Here is a 24,089-nt window from a genome sequence, read left to right on the forward strand (position 1 = left end):
TGCTCACCCCACTAGAGGTACATCAATTGGTCTGCCAAGGTTTGGGCTCTCTGAAGTTGATAGGGTCTGTCCAGCTGTCTAGGAGTCCATCCATCTGTCTAGCTGGGAGTCTGGCTGGCTGGCTAAGGTGTCTGTTCAATCAGGGATCTGTCTGTGTGGCTAGTATCTGTCTGGGAGTCCATCTGTTTGGTTAATTGGGAGTCTGACTGGGAGGTCTGTCTGCCTGCCCACCTGTGTGGTTGGGGGTCTGTATAACTGAGGGGATGTCTGTTGGTCTGTCCAGCTTGAGATCTGTTTTTATCTGTCTGGGAGTCAGTCCAGCTAGGCATCCATCTGGCTGGGGCTCTGTCTAGCTGTCTAACTGGGGGAGAGAGTGTCTCTAGGGAGACCTGCTGGTCCAGTGGTCTCTCTGGCCAGGGTTGCTCTGTCTGGGTGGCTGTCAGTTAGGCTGTTGGGCTGTTTGTTGGTCTATCTCTCCAGCTACAGATCTATCCATCCAGCTGGGAAATGTCCTTCTGAAAGTCTGGCTGTCTGAGGATCTGTCTGCCTGTCTATCCAGGTCAATGGTCCATATGTCTGTCTGTCCATCAAGGGGATCTGTCTCTCCAGCAGCGATCTGTTTACATGTCTGAGATCAGCCTGCTTGGCTGTGGGTATGCTTGGCTTGGATCTGTCTGGGTGGCTGAAGGTCCATCTGTCTTTCTCAGGGTCCATCCATCTCTCTGTGTGGTCAGCTGAGTGTCTGAGAGAGGAGGCTCCGTCCACATTGAGGGATGGAGCAGTCCGTTATGTGGTGATGGTAGCAGCCTCCGGGAGCCCCATCTGCCCAACCTCCCGTTCCCAAGTGGGGGTTGGGCCCATTCCTAACGTTCTTTCTTCAGTCTGCTCAGTGCAGCCTCACCAACCATTCTCCCTCCTATAACCTCCCCTCCCCCCAAGCCACAAAGGCCATAGTCACTGGGGCAAAGCCCCCACATTTCACACCCTGAGAAACTTTTATTTTGATCCAAGCCCATGGTCTCAATTCCCAGCGCTTCCCATCGCAGAGCAACGGCCGTCGCAGTCCAGTCTGTGACGCGAAGCAGCAGGCAGGCGCGGCCGCTCCATTCACACCCGAGCCCACTCGGCAGGCGGGTCCCTCGGCCCTTTCGGCCTTCCGATGCGCAGGTTGAAGCCTGGGAGAGGAAGGGCACGGTGGGCGGGAGAGGCCCTGGAGCTCGGGGAAGCTGAAGTGCGGACAGGTAGGCAACCTGCGGAAGGCCGTCCCCACGTCTCAAAGCCCCCCTGATTTGCTCCAGCACATCCGCGGGACTCAGACAGCGTGAGTCTCCGGGGTTCCCCAACCCCAGGCTCTGTCTGACTTACCTAGTCCACCGGTTTGAACTCCATCCGCCACGTCCTCGTAGGCACCCGGCCCGGCAGGGCCTTGGTCGACAGGAACTGTGGGCACGAGACACCCCGCACCGCTCTGCTCAGGCCGTCCTCGGGTCACGCGACACCGCCCCCCACCCCCCAACGGGACGGTGACACATCCTCCAGATACCCAGAGGGGACTGGGGAGAGAGGGCAGGTTGGGGACCGCGGGACCAGGAAGGGAGTGAAGGCGCGGTCCAGTGAGGAGCCGAGGGCGTCGGGGGCGTGGTCAAAATGGGGACATCCGCCTCCCGGACAGGGCCTAGACTGGGCGGCTGCGTCACAGAAACCGGGACGCAGCCTCCGGGCGCGCTCTCCGCTCCGGGACGACTCAGAGGCGTGGCCAAACGACGGGCCGCATGCCCGGTGGGCGTGGCCAGGCCGAACCCCGGGGCAGGGGTGCTGGTCGCCCAGGGGCTCGCGGACCCCAGACCCTGGAGGTTGGACAACCCTGTGCACCTTTCCCAATGCCCCAACTCACCGCGCTCGGGCGGCGTTCCCTGCGCGTCCTCCGGTCGGGCCCCCGCGTCCTGCGACTGAGCTCCGGGTCGCCGGGCGCGCGGTGTCACCTGGCTGTAGAGCGGCGCCTCCTCGGTGCTGAGCGTTCCCGGCCCCGGCCCGGCGCCCGCGGGGGCCCCGCGCTTCTGCACCACCGCGTACGTGTCGGCCATGGCGAGGGCGGGGGCCCCGGGCAAGGAGATGCTCCTGCGGGCGGGAGGGCGCGGAGGCCCCGGCCGGAGGAAGTGAAACCGCGGGGCGGGGAGGGAGCGTGCTCGGCGCGCAAACCGCAGGCTTCCTTCCCGCCCCGAGTCGCGCTGAAAAGTCGAAATGGGGCGCTCGGAGGGGACAGGGAGGGGGTCTGGGCAAGGGGCTCTCGGTGCTGCGTCCTTAGCGTCCCGCCAAGCTAGGTCGATGAAGGGATATTAAAAAAAGGGGCTAGTCTTGGAAGGAATGGGACCCCCTTGAAGATGAATTTGACAGGATATTGGTATTGGGATGGGCATTTCTGTGCAAATGTTTGTTGGATTGAAAAAATGAAGAAACGGCTTCTAAAGTGGAGACTTCACCCCCTCAAGGGTGAGGGGGTGGTCTCTGGTGTGAAAGTCAGCTCTGTATCTGCAGCACCCAACGTGAGTACTGACAAGGGGCAGCATCAAGAAACATGGGGGTGGTGGGCAAGAAAAGGGCTAACCTGAGAACGTTGGGCTAGCCCTTAGAGGCAGAGGCAATAGAATCTCTGGGATAAGAGCGGTCATCTGGGGGAGGTGGAGGGATTCCCAGAGCCCAAATCAAAGAAAGGGTCGGCAAATATTTGGTGAACTGAACAGCTAGAAAGCGGCTGGTGTCTCGAGGGTGTGGAGAGGACTAACCTTGGAGAAACTGGAAAGGGAAGAAGTATGGGGGATTGGAACTGGGTACCTGAGGACCCCTCCAAGTGGGCGGGATATGGCAAGGAGGGCCGGGGAAGTCCGGAGGGAGAGGGCGTCGTCGTAGACTGGGGCACGATTCTGGGAAAAGACAGGAAGGGAAGAGCCTGAGGCTTCCGAGGAAATTGGGCAGCCACTGATGGAGAGTCATTGTGGCCACTTGTGATAAGGAGAGAGGCGGAGGGCAAAGGAGGATGTGGCAGTGAGCCAGCCCCCGCTTCCAGAAGGAATCGAGGCTCTGGGTGCTGCGACGTTGCTGGCCCCAATACTGGCCTCAGAGGGTGTTGAAGGTGGACAGCGGGGAGGGAGCCTCTGTACCTCCTTGAGGTTCTCGAATTGGGGGCTGGCGTTCTGGAGTGCTGAGCAGAACATCTGAGCCACCGTGTGGTACACGAACCTGTACTGCTCCTGGCAGAGGGTGAGAGGGGAGTGGTCACCGAGAGGGGAGGGGCCTAAGCCTGGCCGGTGTCCCTGAGAATGGGGAGACCCTGGCTCACACCTCCGTCTGCACAGCCGCGGGACGCTGCTTCCGCATCTCAAGGACCACGTCGAAGAGGCTGAAGTTAGGAGGGATGGTCTGGAGCAGAGAGATGGGGCACGCATGCGCGGGACAGCATGGACATGGGACACGCACTGCATACCTGCACACACGTGCGTGACCTCGTCATACCTGGGTCAGGAGCAACTGCCTGACGTAATCCACGGTGCACAGCACGCCTGTCCGCCCGCAGCCGGCACTGACAAGCCAGAATCAGAGAAAGTTTGGTCAAGGCCTGCCTGCAACTTTAAATTCAGCATTTGGGGTTGGGGCTGAGGGCCCTCATGGGGGATCCCTGAAGGGTCTCTTGATTCCTAGAATCCCCGGATTATAATTCAAAGGAAAAACGTTTTAATCACCTACATTTGTTGAGCATCAACTATATGCTTACTCACCAGCAGGCAGGCAGTGCTCAATAAATGCTAACAATTTCAATCCATAGAGCTTGAGCAAATATGGACTCAGGTTTCTCAAAACAGGCATTCAAAGTGCAGTCCTGAGCCAAGCCCTAAGCTCCTCTTCCATCTGATCCCCTTCTGCACCCCCCTCTGCCTGTCATAGCCCCATAAAGCCCATTCTCTAAACCTGCAGTGGACACAGAGGGGGCCGGGGTGAGATCCCTGAAGGTGCCGGGCTTCCTCCACCATAGCGAGCACGTCATCAGGGTTGCTGGGGACCCCTCGGTCTGGCCAGGAGGCATATTGTAGTTGGTGCACGGAACGGGATTCCTGGAATGCAGGAAAAGAAGGGGAAAGAAGAAAGAAGAAAAGCATTTATTGAGCACCTATTACATGCCAGGCTCAGTTCTAAGCACCTTCCATTTAAACCCTGAGGGGTTGAGTACTGCTGTAAATGCCCAGTTTACAGATGAGGAGACAGGCAGGAAACAGCTTGTCCATGTGGATGCCTCTTCTCCCCTGTCAGTACCTTCTGGAATGTGACCTGAAGGGTCCTGAGCATGGTGTCAGGATTCAGCAACGTCTGCCTCGTCTGTGCAAATGGGCAAGTGGGGAGAGGGAGGAGGACAGAGATTACCAAGGGCCAAATGACACGTGTTTATTTTTAAAAAAGCATTCCTGATTAAAACTCAAATTTAAAAAACATTTTAAAAAATAAATACATTTAGCGCAAACTTCCCCCACAGCTTTCATGAAGGGAACATTTGACAGAGGGGAGAAAGATGAACGATTATAAAAGTCCAAACAAGCCCATTTACAGCCAAAAAAAAAAAAAGGACTCTTTTTGCTGGAAAAAAAACGAAACAAAACAGTTTTATTCTGTTTATCAATCATCAACTCCCCCTAGGTTCTACTGAAATGGCAAGAGGAGTAAGAGAATTTCAAGAATTCAACCAGGCACATTTATATCACAAAGATAACCATGGCCATACCCAAATAAATGTGTGCGTGGGGGTGGGGGCAGTGCATGTACTGAGTACTGACTATTTGTACACTAACACCACAGAGTTGTCTGTAGTCCTCAGAAGGGACTGGGAAAACTCTCCATCCTTTCAGGCCCAGCCCAAAAGGCTTTCTACCCCGTGAATTTTCCTTTACCTCCTTCAACATCCAAGACCCCACAAAACCCCACTCCCACTTCTGCCACAGCTCACCAAGGTGATGTAGAAAGGTCCGATGGTCAGTGGCTCCTGTTCTTGGGCCCAGTAACGCTCACACTTTTTCTACAAGGGTCCGGGGAGAAAGGGCAGGGAGTGGGGGAGGGTAGAGTGTGAGTCACGGCTCCAGTCCAGTATGTCCACAGCCCCACAAGACGCCCCAGGCACTGTGGTGGGAGCATAGAAAGCTGCAGCCATAACAGACGCTAGCTGGCACAGCCCGGTCAGACCCAGCACATGCAGACTCAGTGGAGTCTTGAGCTTCTGACCATATAGTAGGAAGTCAGTCCAGAATGACCCTCCCTCTACAAGCAACTAAAAAACTGGGCAAAATATATGTTCAGTCATTGAATAACAGGCATTGTAGGACTGCCCTCACTGTACAAAGGGAAATAAGATCAATATGGAACCCAGAATGGCCACACATTAGAAGTATAACTAAATGAGCTCTAGAATAAAGGCTACCCTAAAACAGCTTAAAAATAAACAGCAAAATGATCAAGCATCCAAAAGCAATTAATTGCTTTCCAGAAAAAGTCCCACATTCTTTAAAGGAAGACAACAAATTCATCGTTTACCTATGTACAATTCAAAAGATCAAGCATCCAATAAAAGTTCACTAGACGTACAAAGAAGCAGAAAAATGTGACCTATACCCAGGAGAAATGCCAGCCAATAGAAAAAGACCTAGAAATGACAGAGATGAGGAAAGAAGCAGATACTATATATATACTCAAAAATGAAAAGGAAATTGTGAAAATGAAAAAGCAAAAGGTAAGATGCAAAAAAAAGATCTAAATGAAACATCTAGAGAGGAGAAGTAAAATACCTGAAATGGAAATTTTGCTAACTAATAGCAGATTATACACCAGAAGAAAAGATCAGTGAACATAAAGATATAGCAATAGAAACTATTCAAAATGAAATGAAGAGAGAAAAAATGACTGGGGAGAAAATGAACAGAACATTGGTGGCCTGTGGAACTATATTAAGTGGTCAATATATGTGTTCCTGGAGTCAAGAGGGAAGGAAAGAGGGGGGTGAACAGAAAATACATTTGAAGAAATTATAGTTGAAAAATTTTCCAAATTTGATGCAACGATGAACCTACAGAACCAAGAAGATCAATGAACACATAAAGAAAACTCTACCAAGGCATATCACGATCCAATTGCTGAAAAACAGTGATATAGAGAACATCTTAAAAGCATCACACACAAAAAAGACACATTACATACTGAGGAACAAAAATAATAATTATAGCAAACTTTTTGCCAGAAACTATGCAAACAAGAAGACAATGTAACATCTTTAAAATGATGAATTTTTTTAAAAAGATTTTTTCAGGCAAACAAAAGCTGAGAAAATTCATCACAAGCAAACCTTCACTAAGAGAAATAATAAAGGAATTTCTTCACACAAAAGAAACATGATATCAGATGTAAATACAAATTGACACAAAATAATGAAGATTAAAGGAAAAGGTAAACATGAGGCTAAATAAAAAATATATTTTTCTCACTTTTAACATCATTAAAATATAATGTAATGAATTGCACCAAACATTAAGGAAGAATTCTACACAAACTCTTCAACAACTTAAAAGAGAAGGGAACCCTTCTCAACACATTCTATGAAGCATGTATTATCCTAATTCTGAAACAAGACAAAAACATCACAAGAAAAGAAAACAGACCAATGTCTCTTGTGAATATAGACTCAAAAACCCTCTACAAAATACTAGCAAACCAAATCCAGAAGCATATAAAAATAATTATGCAGTGTGACTAAGTGGAATTTATGCCAGGAATGCAGGACTGATTAAAATATGAAACGCAATGTAATACATCATGCTAATAGAATGGTGTATTAACCATATATCATCTTAATAGATGCAGAAAATTCATTTGACAAAACCCAATACCCTTCCTTGATAAAAACACTATGGGAACTAGAAATAGAAAGGAACTTCCTTAACATGATAAAGATCTTCTATGATAAACCCACAGCTAATATCATATTTAACTGAATAACTGAACATTTTCCTTCTTAGATCAGAAATAAGACAGGAAATGTTCGCATTTGCCCCTTTTATTCAACATTGTAGTGGAGGTTCTAGTCAGGGCAATAGAGGGGGGTGTGGGGGGAGAGAGAGACTGAGAGAGAGAGATAAGAAAGGCGAAAGGGGGAGGGAGGGAGGAAAGCAGGCAGAAAGGGTAATGGAGGGAGGGAGTGGAGAGGAAAGAATATATACAAAAGGTCATGGAAAGGAAGGAAGGAGGGAAGGAAGAAAGGAAGGAAGGAGAGGGAGGAAAGCTAGGAGGGAAGGAGGGATGAAGGGAGGATAGGAAGGAGAGAGGGACGAAAGGAAGAAGGAAGGATGAGAGGGAGGAAAAGAATACAGATGGTAAAGGAATAAGTAAAACTATCTCTATTTGCAGATGACATGATCTTATGTATAGAAAACCCTAAAGAGTCTACAAACACAGGCACACAAACACACACACACAAACATATATTCATTGTCAGAGCAAATAAATGAATTCACCAAGGTTTCAGGATAGAAGATCAATATACAAAGATCAATTACATTTCTAGCAGTGCAAACTATTCAGTTTGCAATGAGCCAACTGAAAATGAAATTAAGAAAATAACTCCATTTACAATAACATCAAAACGGACAAAAATGCTTAGGAATAAATTTAGCAAAAAGACATGCAAGACCTCTAAACTAAACACTACAAAACATTGCTGAAGAAAATTAAAGAGGACATAGATAAATGGAAAGACATCTCATGTTCATGGATCAGAAAACTTAATATTGCTAAGATGGCAATGTTCCCCAAATTGATCTACAGACTCCAGGCAATCCCTATCAAATTCTCAGCAGGATGTTTTTAATAGGATGACAAGCTGATCCCAAAATTAACATAGTCTTGGGTCCCCAAGACCACCCCCAGTTTTGATGATTTGCTAGGAGGAATCACAGGACTCAGCATATAGTTGAATTCACAGCTATGATTTATGACAGTTAAAAGATAAAGAGCAAAATCAGCAAAGTGAAAAGGCACATGGGCAAAGTCTGAGGAGACAGGTGCAAGCTTCCAAAGGTCTTCTCGCAGTGGAGTCACGCAAGATGCACTAATTTCTCCAGCACTCAATTGTGACAACATATGTGAAATGTTACCTCACCAAGAAAGCCCATTAGGGACCCAGTGCCCAGGATTTGTATTGGGGCACCCTCTGCCCAGCACATAGACATGCTCAGTGTAGCATGGACCAAAATTTCAGACCCCCACAAGGAAAGCAGGTGTTCAGCATAAACTATGTTGTTTGTATAAGAAGTTTAGGCATAGTGAACCACTCTTATCAGAAATTCAAGTTCCCACACACCAGCCAAGGGACAATCTTGTAAGAAGACCTTTACAGCATAAGCAGAATGACCTGATATGTTAACTCTTTTCTGCACAGCGAGTGACCCAGAATAGCCAAAACAATCTTGAAAAAGAAGAACAAAGCTGGAGAACGCACACTTCCTGATTTCAAAACTTATTACTAAGCTACGGTAATCATGATATTGTGGTACTGGCATAAGGATAGACATACAGACCAAAGGAATAGAATTGAGAGTCCAGAAATAAACCCTTACACTTTATGGTCAATTGACTTTTGACAAAGGTGCCAATATCATTCAATGGGTGAGAGCAAAGTCTTTTTAATAAAGGTTCAGGGAAAACTGGATATACACATGCAAAAGAATGAATTGGGACCCCTACCTCACACCATATACAAAACTTAACTCAAAACAGATCCAAGACTGAATGTAAGAGTGAAACTATGGAACATTTAGAAGAAAAACATAAGAATAAATGTTATTACTTTTGGTCAGGTAATAGCTTCTTAAATACAACACCAAAAGTACAATTAAAAAATAAATTGGAGTTGATCAAAATTTTAAATGTTTTGTGCTTCCAAGGACTCTATCAAGAAATGTGAAAAGACAACCCAGAGAATGAAAAAAATAGTTTTAAATCATATATCTGATAAGGGGCTTGTATGAAGAATATATAAAGAACTCTTACAACTCAATAATAAAAAGACAAAGAACCCAATTTTAAAAACAGGTAAAAGACTTGAATAGACATTTCTACAAAGAAGATATACAAAGGCTCAATAAGTACTTAAAAAGATACTTAACATCATTAGTCATTAAGGAAATGCAAATCAAAACCACAATGAGATACCACTTCGCACCCACTAAGATGGCTATAATAAAAAAGATAGACAATAACAAGTGTCAACAAGGATGTGGAGACATTGGAAACGTCATACATTGCTGGTGGGAATGTAAAATGGTGTAGCAACTTGGGTAAACAGTTTGACAATTACTCAAAATGTTAAAAACAGAGTTACCACATCCCCCAGCAATTCCACACCTGGATATATATTCAAGAAAAATGAAAATATATGTACACACAAAAACTTATACCCAAATGTTCATAGTAGCATTATCCATAGTAGCCAAAAAGTGGACACAACATGAATTCTATCAATTGTCAACCAACTGATTAACTGGTTATCAACCAATAGATTAAATAAAATGTCATGAATCCATTCAATAGAATATTATTCAGCAACAAAAAGAGTGAAGTACTTATATATGCTACCATATGGATGAGCCTTGAGAACATTATGCTAAGGGAAAGAAGCAATCACAAAAGACTACATATTACATTATTCCATAAATATGATGTGTCCAGAGTAGGCAAATCTATGGAGACCAAAAGTAGATTAGTGGTTGCCAAGGACTGTGGAGTTGGTAGGAAATGGAGAATGATTGATAATAGATACAGGGTTTTCTTTAAGGGATGATGAAAATGTTCTAAAATTTCGCAAGATGGCAGACTGGTGAGCTGTAAGTTTTAGTTACTCCTCCAGGAAAGTAGGTAAAAAGCCAGGAACTGCGTGGACTGGACACCACAGAGCAATCTGTCTTTGGGCATACTTCATACAACACCCATGAAAACGTGGAACTGCTGAGATCAGCGAAATCTGTAAGTTTTTGCGGCCAGGGGACCCGCGCCCCTCCCTGCCAGGCTCAGTCCCAGGGGAGGAGGGGCTGTCAGCTCCGGGAAGGAGAAGGGAGAACTGCAGTGGCTGCTCTTATCGGAAACTCATTCTACTGATTCAAACTCCAACCATAGATAGACTGAGATCAGACACCAGAGACTCTGAGAGCAGCCAGCCCAGCAGAGAGGAGACAGGCATAGAAAAAAAACAACACGAAAAACTCCAAAATAAAAGCAGAGGATTTTTGGAGTTCTGGTGAACACAGAAAGGGGAAGGGCGGAGCTCAGGCCTTGAGGCGCATATGCAAATCCCGAAGCAAAGCTGATCTCTCTGCCCTGTGGACCTTTCCTTAATGGCCCTGGTTGCTTTGTCTCTTAGCATTTCAATAACCCATTAGATCTCTGAGGAGGGCCGGTTTTTTTTTTTTTGTTTTTTTTTTTAAATCCTTTTTTCTTTTTCTAAAACAATTACTCTAAGAAGCCCAATACAGAAAGCTTCAAAGAATTGCAATTTGGGCACATCAAGTCAAGAGCAGAACTAAGAGAGCTCTGAGACAAAAGGCAATAATCCAGTGGCTGAGAAAATTCACTAAACAACACAACTTCCCAAGAAAAGGGGGGTGTCCGCTCACAGCCACCATCCTGGTGGACAGGAAACACTCCTGCCCATCGCCAGCCCCATAGCCCAGAGCTGCACCAGACAACCCAGTGTGACAGAAGTGCTTCAAATAACAGGCACACACCACAAAACTGGGCGTGGACATTAACCTTCCCTGCAACCTCAGCTGAATGTCCCAGAACTGGGAAGGTGGAGCAGTGTGAATTAACAAAGCCCCATTCAGCCATCATTTGAGCAGACTGGGAGCCTCCCTACACAGCCCAGGAGCCCAGAACTGCCCTGGGGGGACGGCACTCACCTGTGACATAGCACAGTCATCCCTCAACAGAGGACCTGGGGTGCACAGCCTGGAAGAGGAGCCCACTTGCAAGTCTCAGGAGCCATACACCAATACCAAAGACTTGTGGGTCAGTGGCAGAGACAAACTGTGGCAGGACTGAACTGAAGGATTAGACTATTGCAGCAGCTTTAAAACTCTAGGATCATCAGGGAGATTTGATTGTTAGGGCCACCCCCCCTCCCCGACTGCCCAGAAACACGCCCCACATACAGGGCAGGCAACACCAACTACACACGCAAGCTTGGTACACCAATTGGGCCCCACAAGACGCACTCCCCCACTCACCAAAAAGGCTAAGCAGGGGAGAACTGGCTTGTGGAGAACAGGTGGCTCGTGGATGCCACCTGCTGGTTAGTTAGAGAAAGTGTACTCCACGAAGCTGTAGATCTGATAAATTAGAGAAAAGGACTTCAATAGGTCTACAAACCCTAAAAGAACCCTATCAAGTTCAGCAAATGCCACGAGGCCAAAAACAACAGAAAATTATAAAGCATATGAAAAAACCAGACGATATGGATAACCCAAGCCCAAGCACCCAAATCAAAATACCAGAAGAGACACAGCACCTAGAGCAGCTACTCAAAGAACTAAAGATGAACAATGAGACCATAGTACGGGATATGAAGGAAATCAAGAAGACCCTAGAAGAGCATAAAGAAGACATTGCAAGACTAAATAAAAAAATGGATGATCTTATGGAAATTAAAGAAACTGTTGACCAAATTAAAAAGATTCTGGACACTCATAGTACAAGACTAGAGGAAGTTGAACAACGAATCAGTGACCTGGAAGATGACAGAATGGAAAATGAAAGCATAAAAGAAAGAATGGGGAAAAAAATTGAAAAACTCGAAATGGACCTCAGGGATATGATAGATAATATGAAACGTCCGAATATAAGACTCATTGGTGTCCCAGAAGGGGAAGAAAAGGGTAAAGGTCTAGGAAGAGTATTCAAAGAAATTGTTGGGGAAAACTTCCCAAATCTTCTAAACAACATAAATACACAAATCATAAATGCTCAGCGAACTCCAAATAGAATAAATCCAAAAAAACCCACTCCGAGACATATACTGATCACACTGTCAAACATAGAAGAGAAGGAGCAAGTTCTGAAAGCAGCAAGAGAAAAGCAATTCACCACATACAAAGGAAACAGCATAAGACTAAGTAGTGACTACTCAGCAGCCACCATGGAGGTGAGAAGGCAGTGGCACGATATATTTAAAATTCTGAGTGAGAGGAATTTCCAGCCAAGAATACTTTATCCAGCAAAGCTCTCCTTCAAATTTGAGGGAGAGCTTAAATTTTTCACAGACAAAGAAATGCTGAGAGAATTTGCTAACAAGAGACCTGCCCTACTGGAGATACTAAAGGGAGCCCTACAGACAGAGAAACAAAGACAGGACAGAGAGACTTGGAGAAAGGTTCAGTACTAAAGAGATTCGGTATGGGTACAATAAAGGATATTAATAGAGAGAGGGAAAAATATGGCAAACATAAACCAAAGGATAAGATGGCCGATTCAAGAAATGCCTTCACGGTTTTAACGTTGAATGTAAATGGATTAAACTCCCCAATTAAAAGATATAGATTCGCAGAATGGATCAAAAAAAATGAACCATCAATATGTTGCATACAAGAGACTCATCTTAGACACAGGGACACAAAGAAACTGAAAGTGAAAGGATGGAAAAAAATATTTCATGCAAGCTACAGCCAAAAGAAAGCAGGTGTAGCAATATTAATCTCAGATAAAATAGACTTCAAATGCAGGGATGTTTTGAGAGACAAAGAAGGCCACTACATACTAATAAAAGGGGCAATTCAGCAAGAAGAAATAACAATCGTAAATGTCTATGCACCCAATCAAGGTGCCACAAAATACATGAGAGAAACACTGGCAAAACTAAAGGAAGCAATTGATGTTTCCACAATAATTGTGGGAGACTTCAACACATCACTCTCTCCTATAGATAGATCAACCAGACAGAAGACCAATAAGGAAATTGAAAACCTAAACAATCTGATAAATGAATTAGATTTAACAGACATCTACAGGACATTACATCCCAAATCACCAGGATACACATACTTTTCTAGTGCTCACGGAACTTTCTCCAGAATAGATCATATGCTGGGACATAAAACAAGCCTCAATAAATTTAAAAAGATTGAAATTATTCAAAGCACATTCTCTGACCACAATGGAATACAATTAGAAGTCAATAACCATCAGAGACTTAGAAAATTCACAAATACCTGGAGGTTAAACAACACACTCCTAAACAATCAGTGGGTTAAAGAAGAAATAGCAAGAGAAATTGCTAAATATATAGAGACGAATGAAAATGAGAACACAACATACCAAAACCTATGGGATGCAGCAAAAGCAGTGCTAAGGGGGAAATTTATAGCACTAAACGCATATATTAAAAAGGAAGAAAGAGCCAAAATCAAAGAACTAATGGATCAACTGAAGAAGCTAGAAAATGAACAGCAAACCAATCCTAAACCAAGTACAAGGAAAGAAATAACAAGGATTAAAGCAGAAATAAATGACATAGAGAACAAAAAAACAATAGAGAGGATAAATATCACCAAAAGTTGGTTCTTTGAGAAGATCAACAATATTGACAAGCCCCTAGCTAGACTGACAAAATCAAAAAGAGAGAAGACCCATATAAACAAAATAATGAATGAAAAAGGTGACATAACTGCAGATCCTGAAGAAATTAAAAAAATTATAAGAGGATATTATGAACAACTGTATGGCAACAAACTGGATAATGTAGAAGAAATGGACAATTTCCTGGAAACATATGAACAACCTAGACTGACCAGAGAAGAAATAGAAGACCTCAACCAACCCATCACAAGCAAAGAGATCCAATCAGTCATCAAAAATCTTCCCACAAATAAATGCCCAGGGCCAGATGGCTTCACAGGGGAATTCTACCAAACTTTCCAGAAAGAACTGACACCAATCTTACTCAAACTCTTTCAAAACATTGAAAAAAATGGAACACTACCTAACTCATTTTATGAAGCTAACATCAATCTAATACCAAAACCAGGCAAAGATGCTACAAAAAAGGAAAACTACAGGCCAATCTCCCTAATGAATATAGATGCAAAAATCCTCAACAAAATACTTGCAAATCGAATCCAAAGACACATTAAAAAAATCATACACCATGACCAAGTGGGGTTCATTCCAGGCATGCAAGGATGGTTCAACATAAGAAAAACAATCAATGTATTACAACACATTAAAAACTCGAAAGGGAAAAATCAATTGATCATCTCAATAGATGCTGAAAAAGCATTTGACAAAATCCAACATCCCTTTTTGATAAAAACACTTCAAAAGGTAAGAATTGAAGGAAACTTCCTCAACATGATAAAGAGCATATATGAAAAACCCACAGCCAGCATAGTACTCAATGGTGAGAGACTGAAAGCCTTCCCTCTAAGATCAGGAACAAGACAAGGATGCCCGCTGTCACCACTGTTATTCAACATTGTGCTGGAAGTGCTAGCCAGGGCAATCCGGCAAGACAAAGAAATAAAAGGCATCCAAATTGGAAAAGAAGAAGTAAAACTGTCATTGTTTGCAGATGATATGATCTTATATCTAGAAAACCCTGAGAAATCAACGATACACCTACTAGAGCTAATAAACAAATTTAGCAAAGTAGCGGGATACAAGATTAATGCACATAAGTCAGTAATGTTTCTATATGCTAGAAATGAACAAACTGAAGAGACACTCAAGAAAAAGATACCATTTTCAATAGCAACTAAAAAAATCAAGTACCTAGGAATAAACTTAACCAAAGATGTAAAAGACCTATACAAAGAAAACTACATAACTCTACTAAAAGAAATAGAAGGGGACCTTAAAAGATGGAAAAATATTCCATGTTCATGGATAGGAAGGCTAAATGTCATTAAGATGTCAATTCTACCCAAACTCATCTACAGATTCAATGCAATCCCAATCAAAATTCCAACAACCTACTTTGCAGACTTGGAAAAGCTAGTTATCAAATTTATTTGGAAAGGGAAGATGCCTCGAATTGCTAAAGACACTCTAAAAAAGAAAAACGAAGTGGGAGGACTTACACTCCCTGACTTTGAAGCTTATTATAAAGCCACAGTTGCCAAAACAGCATGGTAGTGGCACAAAGATAGACATATAGATCAATGGAATCGAATTGAGAATTCAGAGATAGACCCTCAGATCTATGGCCGACTGATCTTTGATAAGGCCCCCAAAGTCACGGAACTGAGCCATAACGGTCTTTTCAACAAATGGGGCTGGGAGAGTTGGATATCCATATCCAAAAGAATGAAAGAGGACCCCTACCTCACCCCCTACACAAAAATTAACTCAAAATGGACCAAAGATCTCAATATAAAAGAAAGTACCATAAAACTCCTTGAAGATAATGTAGGAAAACATCTTCAAGACCTTGTATTAGGAGGCCACTTCCTAGACTTTACACCCAAAGCACAAGCAACAAAAGAGAAAATAGATAAATGGGAACTCCTCAAGCTTAGAAGTTTCTGCACCTCAAAGGAATTTCTCAAAAAGGTAAAGAGGCAGCCAACTCAATGGGAAAAAATTTTTGGAAACCATGTATCTGACAAAAGACTGATATCTTGCATATACAAAGAAATCCTACAACTCAATGACAATAGTACAGACAGCCCAATTATAAAATGGGCAAAAGATATGAAAAGACAGTTCTCTGAAGAGGAAATACAAATGGCCAAGAAACACATGAAAAAATGTTCAGCTTCACTAGCTATTAGAGAGATGCAAATTAAGACCACAATGAGATACCATCTAACACCGGTTAGAATGGCTGCCATTAAACAAACAGGAAACTACAAATGCTGGAGGGGATGTGGAGAAATTGGAACTCTTATTCATTGTTGGTGGGACTGTATAATGGTTCAGCCACTCTGGAAGTCAGTCTGGCAGTTCCTTAGAAAACTAGATATAGAGCTACCATTCGATCCAGCGATTGCACTTCTCGGTATATACCCGGAAGGTCGGAAAGCAGTGACATGAACAGATATCTGCACGCCAATGTTCATAGCAGCATTATTCACAATTGCCAAGAGATGGAAACAACCCAAATGTCCTTCAACAGATGAGTGGATAAATAAAATGTGGAATATACACACGATGGAATACTACGCGGCAGTAAGAAGGAACGATCTGGTGAAACATATGACAACATGGATGAACCTTGAAGACATAATGCTGAGCGAAATAAGCCAGGCACAAAAAGAGAAATATTATATGCTACCACTAATGTGAACTTTGAAAAATGTAAAACAAATGGTTTATAATGTAGAATGTAGGGGAACTAGCAGTAGAGAGCAATTAAGGAAGGGGGAACAATAATCCAAGAAGAACAGATAAGCTATTTAACGTTCTGGCGATGCCCAGAAATGACTATGGTCTGTTAATTTCTGATGGATGTAGTAGGAACAAGTTCACAGAAATGTTGCTATATTATGTAACTTTATTGGGGTAAAGTAGGAACATGTTGGAAGTTAAGCAGTTATCTTAGGTTAGTTGTCTTTTTCTTACTCCCTTGTTATGGTCTCTTTGAAATGTTCTTTTATTGTATGTTTGTTTTCTTTTTAACTTTTTTTTTCATACAGTTGATTTAAAAAAGAAGGGAAAGTTAAAAAAAGAAAAAAGAAAAAAGACAAACAAGGGAAAAAAAAAAAAGATGTAGTGCCCCCTTGAGGAGCCTGTGGAGAATGCAGGGGTATTCGCCTACCCCACCTCCATGGTTGCTAACATGACCACAGACATAGGGGACTGGTGGTTTGATGGGTTGAGCCCTCTACCATAAGTTTTACCCTTGGGAAGACGGTTGCTGCAAAGGAGAGGCTAGGCCTCCCTGTATTTGTGCCTAAGAGTCTCCTCCTGAATGCCTCTTTGTTGCTCAGATGTGGCCCTCTCTCTCTGGCTAAGCCAACTTGAAAGGTGAAATCACTGCCCTCCCCCCTACGTGGGATCAGACACCCAGGGAAGTGAATCTCCCTGGCAACGTGGAATATGACTCCCGGGGAGGAATGTAGACCCGGCATCGTGGGATGGAGAACATCTTCTTGACCAAAAGGGGGATGTGAAAGGAAATGAAATAAGCTTCAGTGGCAGAGAGATTCCAAAACGAGCCGAGAGATCACTCTGGTGGGCACTCTTACGCACACTTTAGACAACCTTTTTTAGGTTCTAAAGAATTGGGGTAGCTGGTGGTGGATACCTGAAACTATTAAACTACAACCCAGAACCCATGAATCTCGAAGACAGTTGTATAAAAATGTAGCTTATGAGGGGTGACAATGGGATTGGGAATGCCATAAGGACCAAACTCCACTTTGTCTAGTTTATGGATGGATGTGTAGAAAAGTAGGGGAAGGAAACAAACAGACAAAGGTACCCAGTGTTCTTTTTTACTTCAATTGCTCTTTTTCACTCTAATTATTATTCTTGTTATTTTTGTGTGTGTGCTAATGAAGGTGTCAGGGATTGATTTAGGTGATGAATGTACAACTATGTAATGGTACTGTAAACAATCGAAAGTACAATTTGTTTTGTATGACTGCGTGGTATGTGAATATATCTCAATAAAATGATGATTAAAAAAAAAATTTATTGTGGCAACAGTTGCACAACTATGATGAATGAACTAAAAACAAATTGTGCACTTTTACATCTTAATAAAGCTGTTTAAAAAAGATAATCTATTGTGGAACTGTAACCCATAACATTCTTCGAAATTTGCTCTCTAACTACTTGTTAAGTCATACTTTGAAGGTTCTCACTATAATGTATATACGTAAAGTTCACAATAAAAAATATGTAAAAAAGAATATATCACATATTAATCATAATAAAATTTTTTTAAAGATAATCTAAAGCAAAAATAATAACAATACATTGTGGAGTGTGTATCATTAGAATTAAAATGTATGGTGACAATAGAACAAAGTATGAAAAGGAGAAATTAAATTATACTCTGTAAACTTCAAAAATTTTATGTGAAGAGGTATAATATTAGTTGAATGTAGATTGTGATAACCTAAAGATATCTATTGTAAACCTAAAGCAACTACTAAAAACATAAAACAAAGAGGTATGGCTAATAAGTGAATAATGGAAAGAAATGGATTCATTTTAAAATTCTCAATCTGAAAGAAGACAGAAAAGAAAAAGAAAGGAACAAAGAACTGACGGAACAAATAGAAAACAGATAGCAAGATGGTAGATTTAAATCCAACCTTATTGATAATTACATCAAAGTTCAACAGACTAAATACTCCAATTAAAAGGCAAATATTGTTATATTAGACTTAAAAAAAGAAGTTCCACAAAATGCTGTCTAAGAGAAACATTTTAAAAATAAAGATGAGGACAAATTAAAAGTAAAAGAATGGAAAAAGAAATATCATGAAAACCCTAAAGAAATGTGAAGTGGCTATATTAATATCAAAATACACTTAGGAACAAGAAATATTACCAGAAAGAAAGAGGGACATTACATAATGAATAGGGGATTAATTCATCGGGAAGAGATAACAATACTAAATATGTATGCACTCATTTATAGAGCTTGAAAACACATGATGCAAAATCTGACAGAACCGAAAAGGGAAATAGATAAATCTAAAATTACAGGTGGAGATTTCAACACTCCTCTTTCAACAAATGATAGAGCAAGTACACAAAAAAAATTAGTAAGAATAATAAAGGATTTGAATAACATATTGGCAAACATGGCCTTGACATTTATAGAATAGTTGGAGATTTTGCTTCTCTCTCAGCAATTAGTAAAACATGTAGAGAAAGTAAATGAGGAAAGACAAAAAGATTTAACACATTATCAAACTGATAATTTATAGAACACTCAACAAAAGCAGAATATACATTCTTTTTAAGTGCACACAGGATATTTATCAAAACAGAATGTTTTACTACCATAAACAAGTTTCAATACATTTTAAAGGACTGAAATCATACAAAGTATGTTCTCTGACCACAATAATAGAAAGATATATGGAAAAGTCCCCAAATATTTGGAAACTAAGCAACACCCATGGTCAAACACTATGGGTTAAAGATGAAATCACAAGGGAAATTAGAAAATATTTTTAACTGATTGCAAAAGAAGACAAGAAATAACAAGCTGTGGAATGCAGCTAAAGCAGTGCTTAGAGAAAAAGGAATAACACTAAATGCTTATTTGTGAAAAAAGAAAAAATATCAAATCTAATAGAGGAAATTAATGAAATAAAAAATAAACAAACAATAGAGAAAATCAATAAAACCTAAAACTGGTTCTTTGAAAATATTAATAAAATTGATCAACCTCTAGCCCAGGGATTTGCAAACTTTTCTGTAAAGGGCCAGATAAAAAATATTAAAATTTGAGGGCCGTGTGGTCTCATTGCAACTACTTGGCTGTCATTGTAGCATGAAAGAGAGCATAGACCATACATAAACAAGCCAATGTGGCTGTGTTCTAATAAATTTTATTTACAAAAAACAGACAGCAGGATGAATTTGGACCATGGGTTGTAGTTTATCAATCCTTACTGTAGCCAGACTGATAAGAAAGAGAGGAAAGAGAGAGACCCAAAATCAGGATTGAAAGAAGGGACATCACTGCAGATGGTACAGACTCTGTGATCAGGCATTTACCCCAGGGCAATTCTAACTTCCCAACCCCACCCATGGAGCAGGTGAGGAGGCAGAAACCACAGACTCAACGTCTACATAGCAACAAGGTAGATGCCTTCAGTGTCCACATGCATTTTTCCAGCAGCTACATTAAGCCAAGTGGCAAAACAAAGATCCATGCCCTGGTAGAGCTTACCTTCTGATGGGGAGAGAGAGCATAGACAATGATCATACTACATTTGTGGATTATCTAGTATGTTAGCAATTGGTAAGAATTGTGGAAAAACAGCAAAGGACACCAGAAAAAGATTGGGAGTGTTGGGAGTTTTAACTGGTGTGAGGCTTGGAGAAGGTCTCCTTGAGGAAGTAATGGTTGAGCAAAGACCTGAAGGAGGTGAAGGAGGCAGCCTTGAGGATACCTGGGAAAGAGTACACCCTGGCACATGTGAGGAGCAGCAGAGGCCAGCATGGGCAGAGAGGAGCCCATAGGGGACTGTGATGGGAAAAGGTAACAGGGCTGGAAGCCCCACGGCACGGGGTGGTATGGGGCCTCTGGTCTACCAGGTGGAGCCGGGTGGAAGCCCCAGCAGAAGGAGGGCTTCCAGCACTGGGGGATGAGTCTAGGAGCAGGAATAAAAGGGAAAAAATTTTTAAAGTAATAATGGGCCTTCCACAGAGCCACACTGAGGTTCCTGGGTCGGGGAGAAGTGAGCAAGTTTCCTCCTCCTTCCTTCCTGAACAAGGACAGGCAGGTATTCTGGGCCACTGAGGACACCTACCCGGCCAAGCTCCGTCTCTCGACATGCCATCAGGATCACCTAGGTGGGAGAGGGAGGTGGCTTGGGTTAGGGGTTCAGGGTAACAGGGACAAGGGGGGCTGACAGGGTCACTGATGAGGGAAGACTCCGAGTCAGGAGTGGAAGCAAGGACAGGAAGGAAGGACTCAGATTGGAAATAGGGCGCACTCACAGGCTTGGCCCCACCCTCGCCCCCTCCAAAGCTGACCTTGACCTGAAACTCCCAAACCAGGCGCCAGAAGTCTAGCAGGGTGTGAGGCAGCGGCCCTTGCGTGGCGATGTACGCCGGACTTCCGTCCACGCCCTGGGGAAGGCCGCGTTCACTACCGAGATCCCGCGGCCCACCGGCATCCCTGGCCCCCTCCCCAGCCCCTCCCCGGCCCCCAGCCTGACCCGGATGAAGTTGCCATTGATGTAGTCTCCGTGTCCCTCCTCCTGGAGCAGGGAGAGGATCGCTCGCGTCTGGTCATCTGCCAGCAGGACAGGTGAGAAAGGTGGCGTTTGGGCCTGACAGGGGCATCAAGGCCCTGACCACACCCTGGGCAAAAGACAGCAAGGGACGGAACACCCAGCAGGGGGACAGAAAAGGCTGGAGATCCCACGGAGGTGCCCTCGTGGGCGCTCAGAAGAAATGCAGGCACATCAAGGCTGGCTCAGGGAGAGGGTGCCAGGGAGCGCAGTGGCACGGGGGCGCACGCTGGCTCCTGGACTGCCGCCCCGGGAGCGTGGCGGAGCACGGTGGGCGACACAGGGGTGCACCCTAACGCCCGGAGTGCTGCTCCGAGCTGAGCGCACAGGGGCACCGACTGCCCCTGGAAGCACCCGCCCCCCACCACTCCCGACTTACAGGGCAGCACATCCTTGTAGCGGTTCTTCCTCAGGTTCCCGGGCTGACTGCCAGCCTCGGTGGAGCAGACTCCCTCGGTCTTCCAGGCGGCTGAGCGGGCCCGGATGTCCTGGCGGGAGGCACCGTGAGCGGACCAGATGGAGGGAGAACAGAGGAAGAGAGGAGCCAGGTAAGAATCCTGGGGACACTGAGGCCGTCATAGGGAAGGAAGGCACGTGGCCTGGGAGAGGTGAGTGCAGGCCCCAGGTGAGCAACAGGGCCTGGCTAATAATAATGATAAAAACAGCAACCCAGAACGCCTTCCCTATGCCAGGCTCTGTTCTAGGGGCATGTCTTCATCACAAGGTCCCCGTGAAGTGGACACTGTTACTAACGTCCTCATGGTGCCGGTGAGAAGGCTGAGTGAGGCACCGTGGTTGAGCGACTTGCCGAAGGTTACATGTCCAAAAAGTTGGCAGTGAGGACTGACCCCAGGCGTTATACTATAAATAATAATTTTAATAGCATAGCTATGTACTCATCACTATAACATACACGTGATAATATATGACACTATACAATCCATGTAAATTAGTGTATAAGATATTGCACGTGTAAGGTACTTTATTACTATTATAATCAGGGAATAGTGTATCACCTTCACTGTCAGATATTCATAACAACTATGATGGTAACTAACACCCACCAAGCCCCTGCTGCAGGTGAGCCGTCATTCCAAGTGCTTCATTTATGCCCGTGGAGTGGACATCCTCCTGTACTGAAACTCCTACCTACTCCACGGGTGAGGAAACCAAGGCCCAGAGAGGATAGCGACTCCTATGAGCGCAGGAGAACCTCCTGCGGCTACAGGGGACGCCCGCACAGCTGCGTCTTGCACGCAGAGAGCACTCTGCACCGCTCACCGTCACTGTCACTGCCTCCTCACCTGTGGGCATGATGTCATACACCACATTGGCATGATATGCTCACGTGATTGTGTACATTTTCACGTTGCGTAAGTTATTATATGCTTTATATGTTATGATTATTTGATTTATATTACACATATTTTTATATTTGTATAAATAACAGATTTATTTTATTTTATACTTCTGTTACGTCATATTTACTTTTGAACTGATTGAATAACTTTGTTCATTTTTAAATTATAATTTTTATTTATTGTATTTGTTTTATTTTTGTATATGAAATTATATAATGTATTGTGTAAATTATTTATAGTCATATTTATCTTTATTCACTGTATATTTCATGTTCACTAATAAAACTATTTTCTAAATTTGGTCATTATTTTTATGATATAGTTGTTTATTATATAAAGAATTATTTCATACATATATTTTTTGTCAATTTTATTTCTATATTTTTATTTTATAAAATTGTTATGCAAATGTTTATATAAATTATTATTTACACTTGTATTTCTTTTACGTTTATTATATATTTTATATGTATTTATTATGTAGCTATTATAGTGTACATATATCTAAATTTGATATCTAAATCATGTTGTGTTTATATTTTTGTGCATTATGTTTCTATGTTAAGTTATATTTTACGCAGTTCATTCCGTATGGTTCGTCATGCCTAGGACGTTGCCTTAGCATCGGTATGCACGGCTTGAAATACCCTGATTGCATTTTTTAGGACCTTTTATAACTACTGACAAATGCTCCTCCGAAGTGAGCACTCAAGATGTACTAAGCGTTTTTTACCCATATCAGTCACTTAATCCCCAAGCCAGTTTGGTCATTAACATCCCATGTCGCCAAAGGATTAACGAAGTCCAGAAGGTCCCGGAAACACGCCCCCGGCCACGGCCGGGAAAGGATCCCGGCGCTGATTCCAGCCCGGCGTCCGTCCACACCCTGTCCACGGCCCTGCCTCCTGCAGGTTCCTCTTTCCCCGGCTCACACCTCCTTCCTATTCAAGACCACAGAGGTGACCTCCGGGTCACCTGGAGCGGCCAAGGGGGGCGGGGGGAAGGGCAGCCAGGTGCGCGCCCGCCAGCCCTTCGCGCCGCCAGCCCCGCACACCCCGTCAGGCCAGATGGATTGTTCAGGGAGAGTCGGGGGTGGGGGGCACGGAAATCCCGAGGGATTGCGGAAGGCGTCCGGCCCGGCCTGGGGACTCCGAGGCTTGGGGACTTGCGAGCGGGGGAAGAAGAGAGAGACAGAGATGCTGGGGATAGAAACTCAGAGAGAGACCCAGAGTCGGAGAGAACTCCCGGACACCGAGAGAAAGAAAACCGAGCAGGGCTCGCAGGAGGAACAGGTGTCCGGACCGTCCAGGGAGCAGAGCCGGAGGGCACCGCGCGGCAGTCCACATCGCCCACTCACGCTGAACTCGCCGGCGAGGACCGCCGCCTCCCGGCCGCCTCGCGCCTCCAGCTGCTCCAGGAAGCTCCGCGCAGCGTCCAAGTTGTGGCTCATGGCGCTGCCGGCCAGCGAGGTCCGAGTCCCGCCGCTGCGCTGCGCGCTCGCGGAGAGTGTAGACACCGCAGGAGGCGGGGGCCGGTGCGGGCCGCCCCGCCCTCTTCCTCCCCAGCCAATGGAAGCGCGCAGCGACCCTCAGGGCGCGCCCCTCAGCCAATGACATTCGGCGTCTGGCCACAGCCCCGCCTGCGCGCTCCCCACTGGGGCGGCGCAGCCGGAGTCCTGGGTCCTAGCGATCCCGGACAGGGAGTCCACAGCCGAAGCTTCCCCTTTCCC

At 44.2% G+C, this 24,089-nt stretch overlaps 1 protein-coding gene across 2 annotated transcripts; it reads right to left on the reverse strand.

Annotated features, from left to right (window-relative positions):
- Positions 1–976: 976 nt before the first annotated feature.
- Positions 977–23,872, reverse strand: PTPN18 (protein tyrosine phosphatase non-receptor type 18). 2 transcript variants are annotated; one of them, XM_037849891.1, is made up of 15 exons: positions 23,718–23,872; positions 21,379–21,487; positions 20,925–21,001; positions 20,740–20,835; positions 20,514–20,552; positions 4,991–5,059; positions 4,306–4,368; positions 3,964–4,106; positions 3,511–3,577; positions 3,340–3,417; positions 3,159–3,248; positions 2,833–2,921; positions 1,895–2,118; positions 1,366–1,440; positions 977–1,250 (listed from the first exon to the last, which is right to left on the reverse strand). In XM_037849891.1, the coding sequence occupies exons 1-15, from the start codon at positions 23,808–23,810 to the stop codon at positions 1,108–1,110; spliced, it is 1,455 nt and encodes a 484-aa protein (XP_037705819.1). In that variant the 5' UTR covers positions 23,811–23,872; the 3' UTR covers positions 977–1,107. The 2 variants fall into 2 exon arrangements, with proteins under 2 accessions (XP_037705819.1, XP_037705820.1); XM_037849892.1 differs by having other exon boundaries at positions 977–1,175; positions 23,718–23,871.
- Between the last annotated feature and the right edge of the window lie 217 nt (positions 23,873–24,089).

Source organism: Choloepus didactylus, chromosome 9, assembly GCF_015220235.1.
Source record: "Choloepus didactylus isolate mChoDid1 chromosome 9, mChoDid1.pri, whole genome shotgun sequence".
Classification (NCBI taxonomy): domain Eukaryota; kingdom Metazoa; phylum Chordata; class Mammalia; order Pilosa; family Megalonychidae; genus Choloepus; species Choloepus didactylus.